This window comes from Sparus aurata, chromosome 16, assembly GCF_900880675.1.
Source record: "Sparus aurata chromosome 16, fSpaAur1.1, whole genome shotgun sequence".
NCBI classification, from domain to species: Eukaryota; Metazoa; Chordata; class Actinopteri; order Spariformes; family Sparidae; genus Sparus; species Sparus aurata.
The window spans coordinates 10,222,532-10,236,478 of NC_044202.1; the positions used below are offsets into that span (position 1 = coordinate 10,222,532).

Here is a 13,947-nt window from a genome sequence, read left to right on the forward strand (position 1 = left end):
GAACATAAATCTTACCTCTTGTAGCATTTATTGTTATCTCTTGTTTGTACAAACATAGATTGTTTGTATGTGTATTCTGAATATTTGGGGTGTTTTATCTATCAGGTGCAGTGCCATTAACCCCACATCCTATGATGAGATCCGACCAACCTTCCTAAACCCAGTCAAAGACCCAGCATCTGACACTGAGAGCATCCCCAGCCCCAGCACTTCTCCTGTCCTCCCCCGCAGACACTATGGAGAGTCCATAACCAGTTTGGGCAAGGCCAGCATACTTGGTAAGTTATTACCATCACTTTTAAACTTGTTATTGACCAGAAGAGCTATAAAGGTTTTGAAATATGTCAAAAAGGTTACCCACAAATGTGTGAGGATGGGCTTCTGCCGTGAAAAGGATCTGAGGTCAAGAGGAGTGGGGGTAATATTCTTCTGTAATACTCAACTAAAGTTAACGCCAACTTAAAGTTGAAAGACATTAAAAGCTAAGGCACCTTAATTTAAACCCAGGCTAATGCATGCAACTTTTCTGATTTTAAAACTGGCGAAGAATATGAGAGAGAGCTGAGCGTCATATTTCATAGGTGAAATCTGTTGTGTCCAGTGAGGTCCATCATCTGTAGTAATGTGAGAGGCTCACTTTGACAACTACACTATGTCAACAGTGCCATCATGTGGACAGATGAAAAAAATGAGCTCATACTCTTTGTTGTACTTCAATACATTTAATAAGAGAATTGAAAAAAGAAACAAAAGCAAGTATTTCATTCTTGTTCTGAACCACATCCCATCCAACATATCTCTTTTTCTCTCTCTCTCTCACTATCCACACTCAACGTAGGAGCGGCGAGCATAGGGAAGGGCATTGGAGGCATCCTCTTCTCACGTTTTTCCCGCTCAAACAGCCAGCCCTCAGTGTCATTAGGACTGGACGGAGGGTCAAACACTGAGGAAGAGGAGCAGAAGCGAACAGAAAGCCAGTCGGCATACGGCCTCTCCACTATGGCCCGGCCCACCTCACCCACTGCTGACACTTCACGTTAGTTCACGTGACCTATCCGACATTAAACAACGCCAAGTCTCACATGTAAGGGTACTATAATGTCTCCTTTTGTGTCTTACAGTGGAACTGGAGCGGCGCATCGACTTTGAGCTCCGAGAGGGTCTAGTGGAGAGTCGTTATTGGTCAGCAGTGACCTCACACACGGGGTACTGGGTCTCACATGACATCGCCCTCTTCCTGTTGACCTTCATATACAAGCAGAAGACGCCACCCTCTGATCTGGCAGAAGATACTCCAGACCCGGACTGAGGCAGCACATTTGTCACAACACATTCACACTTGAATGGTGTCTTATATCCCTGAGGGGGTCATCTTCTTGATGAGACACAAATAGAAACATTTATTTTTCACGCACAAAAACTTCTCAAACACACTAATTATCTCTTTACCTAAAGCTCCCTGTGATCCAGCTCTTTTAACGCTTGGGAGTAATTAGTGACCAACTGACCTAATTCCAAGACGTGCATTTTGGTCTCTTTTTGTGTAGTTTGTACACAATTGCACACCCTAAGGGTGACAGTGTTGGACAAGGAACCCCTAAGGAGGTGCACCCTTTTCCAGTATGACCACGAGCTACATATAAACACAGAATATGATGCTAATGAGGTGGATGCATGGAGTTTGCTGCACCCCGAGGAAGAGAACTCGAACTTCATCTCCAAGTCTTGAACCTGAAACAGCCTGTTGATAAAGTGTTCAAATGTTTTCCTTGTAATCACAGCTTACATCCAGCCTCTCTCCAACAAACTCATTCTGGAGCCTTGTGACACACTTGCCTGAACCTCTGTCACTGAGGCCTCGAGTTCTTTTTTGTTTTTTTTGTTTGTTTTTTTTACAAGGAGAGATAAATATAATTGTCACAAAACAGAGCTTTTATCTTTAAAATAGAGTACTACATCTAAAAAGAAACTTAATGCTAACAAGCAAATGCAATGCCTTTCAAAATTAGCCAAATATTATTATTCATGCAGAATATTTCTGTTAAGTTTTTTCTTAAAAAAACGTAGGGCATTATCCCTTTAATAATGTTTGGGAAGTACAAAGACAGACATAACAAACATGCTATTTTCAGTTTGTTTTTCTTCTTCTATTATTTATTTTTTTATGTTCGCCTCTTTTTAACATTGTTTGACTCTTGACATAGATATGCACCAAAAGAAAACATGAGCTAAACTCCACTTTTATATTCTACACCGTCAACTAAATGTCTCTTACAGATGATCATTGCATCATCAGTTTCCATGTTACGTTAACACACAGGTTTACAGCCACATGTATCATGAAATGCATTTAAATGTTCTTTAACAAGGGCAAGACATGTATAGTCATGCATCCAGTTTATGTCATAAATCTCTTGGTGATGTCATTTAAAAGAGCAAGAGGTCTCACTCAGAAACAACCGTCATCTTTCAAATTAATTTCCGTGCTTCTATATCGAGGACATGGTATGGAGAGTTTTCTGTGCTCTATCTTTATATTGATATCTAGAGGAAATCAGTGGTGTATTTTTTCTTAAGAAAAAAAGAAATATTTTTCCTAGAAATGCTCAGGCTCTTGTGGACAGAAAACCAAGATCTCATCGTTGGGAAAATGGGATCCGAACCTGCGGCCAAATAACATTTACGTGTCTCGCTTATTAGCTGCTCGGTTTTACTAATGCTAAGGCTAACTCCTGCGCTATGATAAAGAGATTGCCCCTCGGGTAAAGGTGAAAGCAGCTGCTCTTTTATTTATGATACATTGCACACAAAAAGTTAATTGCATCTCGTTTGCCTTTTTTCTGACCAATTCACTTTGCCCCATTTTGATCAATGCATATGTCAGCTTGCCTTTTTGTCAAGCTGACAAGCTGGGGGGAAAAAAAGGTTTCTTTAGTCTTAAATCTGTGTTTTCTCACACTAGATGTGTCCTTGCCTAATTGACAAATTTACTTCAAAAAAGAGCCTGGACAACTGGAGCAGCAAATCAGACACTTTGTTCACTGATAATAACTTTTGCTGCTTGTCGTGACTCATGCCTTCGCTTTGTCAGAGCAGTTCATAAAAACTAAATTACTCCAGATGATGGATTGTATGCCTGTCAAATGTGGTCCTTCTTAAAAAAAAAAGAAAAGAAAAAAACACGCCCAGCAGAAGTTAGAAAACATACTCACTTTGCATGGACTTGGTCGTAAATTGAATGAACGAGAAGACATTGCAGAGAGTGCCAACACACATCTAAGAAACTGCTTTGTGGTCTTTATTGAGTAGAGAACCACGCATGATTGTTTATGGATTTCAAGTCATTTGTAAGACATTTGCGATGGATGGAGAAATGGAATCAGATTTTTCTGTGGTTAGTTACATATGACAGACTTGATTCTTGTCAGTGTCAAATTTTCTCTGTGTCCTCCTTGTTACAATGTTCTAGTTACCTGCAAGCTTATTTTTTATTTGCTATGGTGCAAGCTGCTGCTTTACTGTTCCACACAATCAAGGGCTGTTGATTGGTCCACCACTGGCTGGAATCCACTTATTGGGTTTTAAACGTTCTTATGCAAAGGCCCACTTTCTGAAACCAGACCAGGAAGTAAGCAGGGACAAATAAGGGAGAGGGATATCAAAGTGTTTCTACGTTTTGATCTAGTGGATCTTGCCCATTCATCAGCTATGGATTGCACAGAAAATGTTAAGAAAAAAGCCCATTGTTGATTTTATTTTATTTTTGCTGAGCATGTTTTCATTAGATGCAGAGAGCAGTTTTAACATGTTACTTGGACGGCAGGCATGACATTTACTTTTTAGACCTTAGACATGTAATGCAAAATACAAGGACATTTCCATTGTTGCCTCTCCATCTTTAAGTCACACAGTGCGGGTTCAGACACAGTGAGTATTGTAGGAGTGTGGACGGACCGTCTCGGTGATAACAACAACGTTCATGCCAGTCTCTGTGATTTGGCTGTATGCGACATTTTTCCATTCTCTTGATTCAAGCACAGATTTTCAACTGTACTCACATTGCCTGCTACAAAAGAAAGAAAAAGGTCAAGATACATTGTACTTTTGACCACATGAGCATTTAATGCACAGCATTTTGAATGATGACAATATATTTTTTTCTTGTTAAAGGAACCATAAACATCAGGGAAACGTCTGCTGTTACATGTTTTTTTGTAACACCGTTGTTGACACCACTTTGAAGCCATTATTAACCCTCAAAGACCGAGACAGCTGCTGGCGGCTAAAAATATCTACTGTTCTGAAATATTGATAACTTCTGAACCGCTAATCCTATCCATGTGCTTTGAAAACTCATGTAAAGCAGAGATTTATTTTTGTCTTGTTTGGGCATTCAGGGCCTCCGTAGTAAACATTTTTACACAACCGTTATCTGTTGCGTTGATTGGTCTAAAAAAACATGTAATTTCTTCTTCTCGCACAGCAGGCAATGGTTGCAGATGAGCTACTTTTGTTGCTCATGTTTGTTATGATTTAATGACCTTTCTCTTTCCTTCACTATAAGATAGATAGATAGGTAGATAGATAGATAGATAGATAGATAGATAGATAGATAGATAGATATACTTTATTGATCCCAAGCTGATGAAGCAAATGCGAAAAATTGGGATTCTAAATCTGCCCAAATGACACTTAAGGTTTCCTGTGGCATTTGATGCCGACTGCTCGAATGGGGTATGAAAAACAACCAATACAGGAGAGTCAGGTGGCCCCTGAAACTTGTTCTAGGTCTTTGAGGGTTAATTAAAAGACTGAATCGCTGTCATGTATGCGTCTTTGAAAATGTTCCAATGTTAATGCCGAGGGGCCTGCAGCCATATGTTATCAGTCACTGGGTGAGAAAGAGAAATGCGTTTTGAATGAAATGTGTTCAATTTGTGTCGGAGCACCACTGTTGCTGTAACCTTTTGAATGGAAGTCTGGAAAAGTGTTTTTTGTCTGTCCTTAGAGCTGTGCAATAACCCATGCCTGTAATGGACTCTAACTGCCATCCAAAGCACTGTATTTATTTCCTTTTATTAAAAAGCATTTCTTTTTTGGATACAAGGACTACCATTTCTCCTTAATCTGTCACATCCCACAAAAAAATTACAGAATCTGTTTTTTTGCTGTCGTGTAGGAGGAGAGTTAGTGGACACTTTCCAGAGGAAGATGGTCTCATTGCTCATTTCCAGGCTGATTTCTTTGGTGGACAATAGAGCTACTTGTTCGTCTGAAACTCAGACGAGATTCTTTCCGAGGCAGCCCCCCCCCACAATGTGAACAACAAAGCTGACTTATAGATCGTAAATGGGTCGCATTGTGATCCTCGAGCGGTCATGGCTTCCACATGAGTTACTCACGCTTTAATGCTGTTGAGCAACATCTGGAGAGGCACGGCTCACACATGGGAGCAGTGATTAGCAGTAGTGATTGTCATAAATAATGCATCAGGCCCTGCTGTTCTGCAGTTTGGCCGGGAGAGGTCAGTCATCTATAGCTAATGCTGGGACAAAGACCCCTATTGACCATCTGTTGTCCAGTGCCCTTTCACGTTTCCTGTTTCCATTTATTGCCCTTACCCAGTTGAGCTATTTTGACATTTATTGATCTGTGTGACTTGAGCGATTATGTTCAAATGGGCAGAAAATTCTTAAAATATTGCACCAACTATAATCAAAAATGCAAAAAAATATATATTTTTTCTAAATATGACTCATGCAGACAGTGTAAACCTCTTGAAGCTGTCCCCTTGCATCCTCCAACCCTATGCCTCCTCCTTCATCTCCTCCATCCCTCGTCATCATCATTATCATCATCAGCGGCGGTGGCCAAGCTGGCCAAGCCTCCCTATCTGAATCTCCTGCTCTGCATCTGACTCAAATGTTTACTCTGCAATTAAAACAAAGCCTATAAAAGGCAACGGGTCGGGTGCCAGACACCGACGAGGGGGTCGGAGCGGCGGGGAAAGTTTATAAATTGCTTTGATGCCGAGTGCAGTGCGAGGGCCCAGATTCCTGAGCTGGAGGATTGGAGCCCGAGCGAGTTCACCGGGGGGGGACCGAGCCAGAAACGCAGATGAATTATGGGTCTTCGCTGCAGACCACTTGGAGAGTGTGTGTCAGGGTGTGTATTGTGCTTTGGAAAGAAAAAGGAGACAGCAGCCCTTCTCACTCTCTCTCTCTCTCCCTCCATTTTTCCCCCTTCAGCCTGTCATTTTTTGCAATCGTTTGATTGAATGCAGGTATGAAATATCATCATTCATCCGCAGCAGTGAAGACGTGAGCAGCAGCCTGCAAAAGATATTATCTGAAGGGGTGAAGGAAGCCAGGATCGGCACACACCGATGACATGCTATTACATTCTTTTGCAGTGAGCCCTGCGCGTGCTGTCATGCCAGATACAGATGACGACGTCCCGTTACAATTTTGAATGTGTTGCACCGCGTAAAAAACTTTAAAGCTGCCATATTGCATAGCTGCCAAGTTTGATTTGAAGTGCACACAGCCACATTCAGAAGCTGTGCCTTTAAAAGGGTGGACAGGACTTCCATTAGGTTGTGATGTCACAAATGAACAATCACCGCCCTCAGCAATGCCCTAAGTATTTCCACGGTTGCAAAAACCAGATGGATCTTATCTGAAAACATGGTGGGTGGTGCCTGCTCGGGCCTGTGAGGACTGACCAATCAGAGCAAACTGGCCTTTTCAGAAGGGGGGGGGGCCTTAAAGACACAGAGGTATAGGTGGTTTAACTGTTTCTTTAGTTCATCTGTTGGGTGGCTTGTGAAGTTTCCACGGGGGATTAATAAAGTTTTATTCTTATATTATTGCATCAGGATTTATTTGTTGATTCTAAATCTGCAAAGTAACTAATAGGTAAGTAAAAAGTAAGATATTTGCCTCTGAATTGTATTGGAAAGGGAATATAAACTAGCAAAAGATGGAACTACTTTAAAAACTGTGTTGAGTAAACGTACCTAGTAACTTTCCATTACTGAACATTAGTACAATGTGAGAACACTTTTACTTTCCTTTCCTTCTCCACTCCGTAGGAAGATAGTTTTATCGTCATTATATTACACATCAGAGGTTAACACTGCACTTTCATATTTAAGGTTCTTATGACGCTCCAGGAGAATATAAAATAATATTTTTATATGATGTAACATGATGAAATGTAATGGCTTTTTCTACTTTTAAAACCCCAAAGTGTTGTGAACTAGTCGCCTCCACCTGGAACAGCTACAGCATTACAGTAAAAATCCTCCCTGAATATATGTGATGTGTCAGGACTGAAAGCAGATATGTGTGTACGTTGGCTAATTTCTACCCTAAACAGTCTTCCACTGGGGCTTTTTTAGGGTGAAGGCATCGGTCCACACTGAAGGAAAAATGGATAAACCCTTAAAGCAAGGTATTGAGACTGTGAAAGTGACAAAACCAAAAAATGTCTTGTTATTCTGTGCTTGTGCTCCTGGGGCTAAAGACCCAGAGGTCCCTGGATGCTGCTGTAAGGCTCGGCAGCACTATATTGCCATAAAAGGCAGCTTGAGATCTTAACTGCACGTCCATTATGCCGTTGGATTTTGGACTGTGGAGGGTTTGCAGTTTGACCAAATCTGCACTAAAACTCACACACCGTCGCAAAGATGCCTTATTTTGTTCATGTTTAGAGTTATCTTTATCTATGTTTCAGTAAGCCAAAGGAGATGTTGAATACATGAGAGTTTTTTTCTTGCCATAAAGTGAGCTACAGAAGTGGAACATTGGAAGGGATTGCTGTTAAAGGATAAATTCAGCCAAAAAATGAAAATTCAGTCATTATCTCCTCATTCTCATGCCGATGGAAAGTCACATGACATTTCTGGGGGCTTCGTAGATGGGGATTTGTTTTAAAACATAAAATACAACCCCATAAAACATGATAAAAAATGGCTCCATATCGCTTGTCCGGCATAATCCAAGTCTTGGGAAGCCCCAAACAGATCCCAAAATGAGTTGAAAGACAGTTGAAAGGCTGGACACTTGGATGACACCGGAGAGCTGTCTGGAGCCATTTTATGGGGTTCTTTGGTTGTTTTTTTTTTAAGTTTTGAAACAAGTTCCCATCTACTTCAACTGTTTTGGGAGAATGCTGCGACGCTGTTTTGTCGTGACGCTCCAGGCATGTTTCGCGGACTCCGAAGCTTTGCCCCTGACTTTCCATCACTTTGAAGGTGAGTGGATAACTCACCTGTGCACCCAAATTCAGACTCTGTTTCCCCCTAACGCTTTTAGATTAGATGCTACGGTGATGATTTTGGCTTTAAAGGTATAATTACATGTTTTCCAATCATATTGGGATCTCAGCGCTTCAGAACACTTGGATAACACAAGATGAGCTGTCTGTAGCTACTTTATGGAGTTTTGATTTTTTTTATTGATTTTTTAAAAAGTTTTGAAACAAGTCCCCATCTACTTCAATTGTTTTAGGCAAATGCCGCTACGCTGTTTTGCCACGACGCACAAAAACTTTGCCCGACTTTTTTATCACTTCGAAGGCGAGTGAATAACGACTGCATTTTCATGTTTGGGGTGAACTTATCCTTTAAAAGAAAAAGATTTATTTTAAACCCAGTAATTTAAACAAAAAAGGGAAAATAAAAACCCACATAGTTATCTCCGCTGTCTTTTGTGAGTCACATGAGTGGAATTAGTTGTCAATTAATGAAAAAAAAAAAAAAATCATGACTTTTAAATCTACAAAGCGATAAACACGGAGGTCAGAAAAGGGAGAATGAACCCACAATAGACACATTAGGGGTGCTCGTGTGTGTGCTGAGTGTGTGGCTGTAAGTTGTCAGGGGTGGATGGATGGATGGAGGGAGGGAGGGAGGGAGGGTGAAGGGGGAGACCAGCTAAGCTCCCTGTCTAGAAAGGAAAAGTGGGACTGGAGCAGTGTGACGTTACCCGAGAGGGGAGGGAGGACCAGAGAGAGAGGGACGGCTGGACTCCATTAAGCCCGAAGCCTGCAGGGAAACTGTGTGGGATACTTCACTTCTTCCAGCGCCGGGATTTCTCTCTGGGCTTTTTTCCCCCCTTTTCATTAACTAAAAGAAACAAAACAGACTATACATGATTTAAAGAAAGGGGGGCACTTGTTTTGTACCGCGTACTCGACTTTTTTTTTTTTTTTCACTGTTTTTTCCCCCCGTCTTTTGTGAAGGTGAGTTAAATGTTCGACCCTTCTCTCTCTCTCTGTTGCTCGCTACGAAAATGCTGCGAAAACGTCTCTTTCTCGCTGTTTCTCCTCTCCCGCTCCCTATAACGCGAGCTTCGGCCGACATTTACCGATAATTTGAGCCACTTCGTCGGCTTTCAGACACACTTTTCTCCCCGACTTTTGTTTTTTTTTTTTACGGCTTGGACCGAAGCGGAGTGTGCATGCAGCCCCGTGTGTGGGTGCTGCTGGACGGGGCTGAGCTTACATAATGAGACCTCCTCTCTGTCTTATTTGTAAGAGTACCGTTATTTTCTCGTCGTTAACAGGTGAAGCGGGCACTTTTGTGCCGATAACAAAAAAAAAAAAGCTGGTCGGAGGGTCCCCCTTGTTGAACTTGTATTGCCGCGGGGCCTGGAGCCTTTTGTTCCGCCGTGTTTATCGATCAGTCGGCGGGTTTTGATCCCCAGGCCACTCCACTGTCCCCCCTTCAGGACAGCCTCCCATCAGAGAAGTGACAGGCAGGCTGTAATGTCACAGCAAAAACCAGTCTGTAGATGTCTTCAGATTGTCCCCGAGGGGTCAAATGATCATTACTGAGCTGATCTGTTAACCAGTGTAGTGCTGTCAAAACACTAGTGCTGTACGAAGTAGCTTTTAGTTTAAGGATCCTTACTGGAGTGCAGGGAGACACACCAAAAATGGGAAAATGCTCCGTTCCACATGTTTTGCATTCAGAATGAAATGATCGCCAACTGTTTTGGTCATCGGTTAGTTGTTGAAGTAGTTTTTTTCAGCCTTTATGGCATAATAAGCCGAATATCTTTGGGTTTTGGACTGACCAGGCGGTTTTGGGTGGACTTTCTCCACTATTTACAGATACTTTACAGACCAAACAACCATTCAATGTATAAGATTAATAATCTTATAGAATATGAACACATTTTTTGCAGTGTTCTCACAAATGTGGTGATCAAACACTTGTCACAAAGATGCGAACATGGTGGAAAACAGCGAGTGTAGTCCAAATATCTTTTTTCTGCGCTATGGTTTGTAGAAATAAAATAGTTTCCATATCGGCACACATCAGACAACACATAGGCTACACCGATAGCAATGTGCCTGTGATGGGCCAATATCGGCTGACCAGTATATCTGTCAGGCTCTAATACTATGTAAGGATCAAAAGTAAAAGTATGAATGAAGGATGGAGCTTGTGGGCACTACACTACAATCCTCCATTGTTGTATATTTACTTTTCATTATGATCAAAATATCAATGTAAATCTGTTTCTAGATAAAGTAATCAGCTTTTTTCAGCTGCTGCTTTTCTTTGACATTTGTGATTGTAAAGGAAAAGTCTTGGGGTTTTAGACAGTTAGGGTTTGGGTTGGACCACAAAATGATCAATCCATCAATCATGGAAATAAGAGGTAGTTGCAGCCATTTAAATCCGTACCCTGATGACATCACTGTGACACCATCATGTTCACTCTTTCCGACTTTGGAAAGATCCTTCAGCGCAGCAGAAGACATTATGCAACTGTTGTTACAGGCTGAGTATTAATGACATGACACATCATAAATCACTCTATGAGTATAGCATGGCTAACACTGTACAGCACAATGCTATGGTGACGTCTCTGACGGTGGATGCATCTTCTGTTGTCAGATCGTCTACGCTTGGATCCTCCATTGGTTTGTTTAAAGCAGCGTGAATGTGAAGTCTTCAAAGTAACCCGCTAAACAGTTAATTTACACCACTTGTAAGTAGTAATGCTCAGAAATATCAGCCAACAGAACAGTTCTCTCTGAAGACCTTCCATGTGTGGTCTCTGCACCACATTTATTCCTCTCCAGAGGGTCAAAGGGTTTCTTTTCACTCCAGTGTGACAGAAGTTTGGCTGGACATTTGTTTCCCCCCCTCCTGACTCTGGGTCTGTTTGGCAGGATGGCGCTGGACGGGATCCGGATGCCCGATGGCTGCTACGCCGACGGGACGTGGGAACTGAAGATGCACGTCACTGACCTCCACAGAGACGTGTCGCTGAGAGTCACCGGGGAAATCCACATCGGCGGAGTCATGCTCAAGCTTGTGGAGAAACTAGGTATGCGTGCACACAGCCATCGCGCAGGGGTCAGAGCGGTTCATCTGGGCTTCTCAGAACAGCTTATCTGAAGTGTATTAAACAGGCTTGAGCAAACCCTTGATTGACCAATTTTGACACATGGTAGAAATGATAATCTGCTGTGAGCCTGCAGATTTCAATTGCATTCCTTTTTTTTGTATCAAAGTGGATGTGGTTGGCGGTAATTCTGTGGTTAATGTCTGTGTGTGTCGATGGCTGACTCGGGTTATTTGTTCATATTTGTTTGGCAATAAATGCCTCAAAGTAGTTGCTATTCTGAGAAGTGAGATTCCACTAAGTACACATCACCCTTGTATGCTAACATAGAAACTACTTCTGAATTCTGACCAAAGTAGAGAACAGGCGGGGAAACTCAAAATTATGCTTTCTGCCAGAAACACTGAGAGGGAATTTATGAAATCAGAGGTTAAGTCAAGCTACGTCATTGTCTTTAGATAAAGAAGTGAACCTGCTGTGTGTAATACATTTTCTAATTGTGCTGAAGTATCGAAATAAATCTTTCTTTGGCGTTTGTCCCACGACAGCAGCTCAAACTCCTCTCTCTCATTTTTGTGGACTTTCAAGGGGTTAATTATCCTCTTTGTTACCCTGCAGTTTATATGGGTCAGTAACCCAAGGTATAAAGAAACCATACACAGCTTCCCTCCCCCCTGTGTATCATTCACTGTTCTGTAACTGCAGTTACGCACTTGACAAGTTTGGGCGCAACTAAGCATAAGAGTCCTCTGTTCCATCTACTTGAACACTGCCCTGTTTCATGGAGGCTGGAGAAAGTTCAGTGGCAGTGGCGGCAGTGGTGGCAGCGCGACTTGGGAGTGACAGTGCGTTGTGTGTCGCTGGCGCCCCGAATGCTCGGCATTCCTGCAGCGCTCCAAGGTTTTATTCCCTGCCCACGGTCCCGTTTTTAGCTCTCCTGTTAGAGCTCCACATAATTGAGGTCTTTGTTCTCTGTGGTCGTCTGTGCTGCGCAGCATCCACGCTAGGCGAGTGCAGTGTTGCTGCCGAGTGTGGGACAACATGAATTTCGTTGGTCCTCCCACCCTGGCTCCACTCAAGGCCCAGCCTTATCCATTGTTTGAGCTGTGTGGGTGCTTTTTTTTTTTTGTCTTAAAGGTCTGGTTGAAGGGTATGACTTTGCTTGTGAGACCTTTCTCTTTGGTATAGAGTGGGGAAAGTCTGTCAGTGATGGCTTAATGTGTCATGAAAGTTGAATACATGAGGTCTAACAGAATAATATCTTTCTAAAGGACTTTTATTGATATATAAATCAAAATTGGCCAAATGTGTTGTATTGCAGTTTTATCAAGCTGTACTGCGGTCATGCAACCATTGTTAACATGCAATGTGAGCTGACCCTTTTTCATCATCCTTAATTTCTGTTTTCTTTCTGTAGGATGAAGCTATTTTTTCAGATGACTTCTTAATCTGCGCAGGATTCCGGTTGGTGGTTTGAGGTCTTTCTTGTTGACAATGGTTTTGATTTGTAGAACATGGTGGACTGTATGTTGTTGTTGCGCCAGAGTAATATAACAGGACATGGGTGTGAGGGGTTGTTTGTGCCACTATCTTATCAAAAACATTCTCTGATTCCAGCCTTTGTTGCTATTATTATCCAAATTGAAATCCTGTCAGCATTATCGCACTACTACTGCTTTTACTGCAGTTAAAATTGGCTTACTAAAGCATGCTCGGTGGTGACAGACGTTTTGACCGAGAGGCAGAACTCTTGCAGTGTGGTTATTGTGCTCCACGATTGCTGGAGAGCACAGGTTGAGCATGAGGACGTTTCATTTGACTGCAGTCTCCCTCCTACCCTGAGTCAACAGGTTGTTTTGCATTGTAATCATTAACCCGTGCGCAACGTGGGTTTTCCACATGGGCACACACGGCAGGAGACTGTACACTGTTCATGACACACAGAATGCTGTGCTGTGCATGGCACAGAAAATTAAGTTTTCTTAATGGTCATTTGGAACAGTTTGGCCCAAGCTCCTGATTGAATTGTGTAAGAAATAAGAACTAAAACATGATATCTCCTTGCAAAACCCAACACCACTCAAAAATATTAATATGTTGGTGTACAGTCTGAGGTTATCTGTGCAAGTTAATGAGTTACACCAAAGAAAGCTTGCAACCAAAATGTTCTCATGTGACCCTTGTGTGAGAAAAATCTTCTGTCAGTAACCTGCTTCCATACCTCCCCAGCTCTCACTGGTGACATGGCTGCCCATTTCTCACTCACTCAACACCTCCTGAGTGCTGTCACATACCTACTGTTGGATTTGCTGATTGCTTGGATGTGCTGGTTATACTTAGATACTGTACATGTGCAGATGTACATGCACGTATACATGGTGCTGTGAAAAGGGACACGTAGATACAACAGTAGTTTTGGCAGGCGGTGCGTCAGTGTCACATTGAAAGGACATCCTGGTGCAGTGACAAATCTCTCTGTCCTTCCTCTCTGTCTCTCTCTCTCTTTCTGTCTCCTTCTCTTCAAAATGAAGGACCTCTTGTGATTCACTGACTGCTTTCCTCAAGGCCGACAGTGTTCTGA

At 42.2% G+C, this 13,947-nt stretch overlaps 2 protein-coding genes across 6 annotated transcripts in view; both read left to right on the forward strand.

Moving 5' to 3' along the window:
• The window catches only part of ddhd1a (DDHD domain containing 1a), a 32,075-nt gene extending 26,972 nt beyond the window's left edge, over nt 1-5,103 (forward strand). For both annotated transcript variants that reach the window (XM_030443981.1, XM_030443982.1), the window contains 3 exons: nt 106-278; nt 839-1,036; nt 1,122-5,103. In XM_030443981.1, the coding sequence (XP_030299841.1) occupies nt 106-278; nt 839-1,036; nt 1,122-1,309 (559 nt within the window). In that variant the 3' untranslated portion in view covers nt 1,310-5,103. The remainder of the gene's footprint in view (nt 1-105; nt 279-838; nt 1,037-1,121) is intronic.
• Nucleotides 5,104-8,983: 3,880 nt separating this feature from the next.
• Nucleotides 8,984-13,947, forward strand: part of fermt2 (FERM domain containing kindlin 2) — a 43,028-nt gene continuing 38,064 nt past the window's right edge. For 2 of the 4 annotated variants that reach the window (XM_030391363.1, XM_030391364.1), the window contains exons 1-2: nt 8,984-9,246; nt 11,191-11,348. In XM_030391363.1, coding sequence (XP_030247223.1) covers nt 11,192-11,348 — 157 coding nt within the window. In that variant the 5' untranslated portion in view covers nt 8,984-9,246; nt 11,191. The remainder of the gene's footprint in view (nt 9,247-11,190; nt 11,349-13,947) is intronic. The other 2 variants (XM_030391365.1, XM_030391366.1) reach the window with 1 other exon arrangement.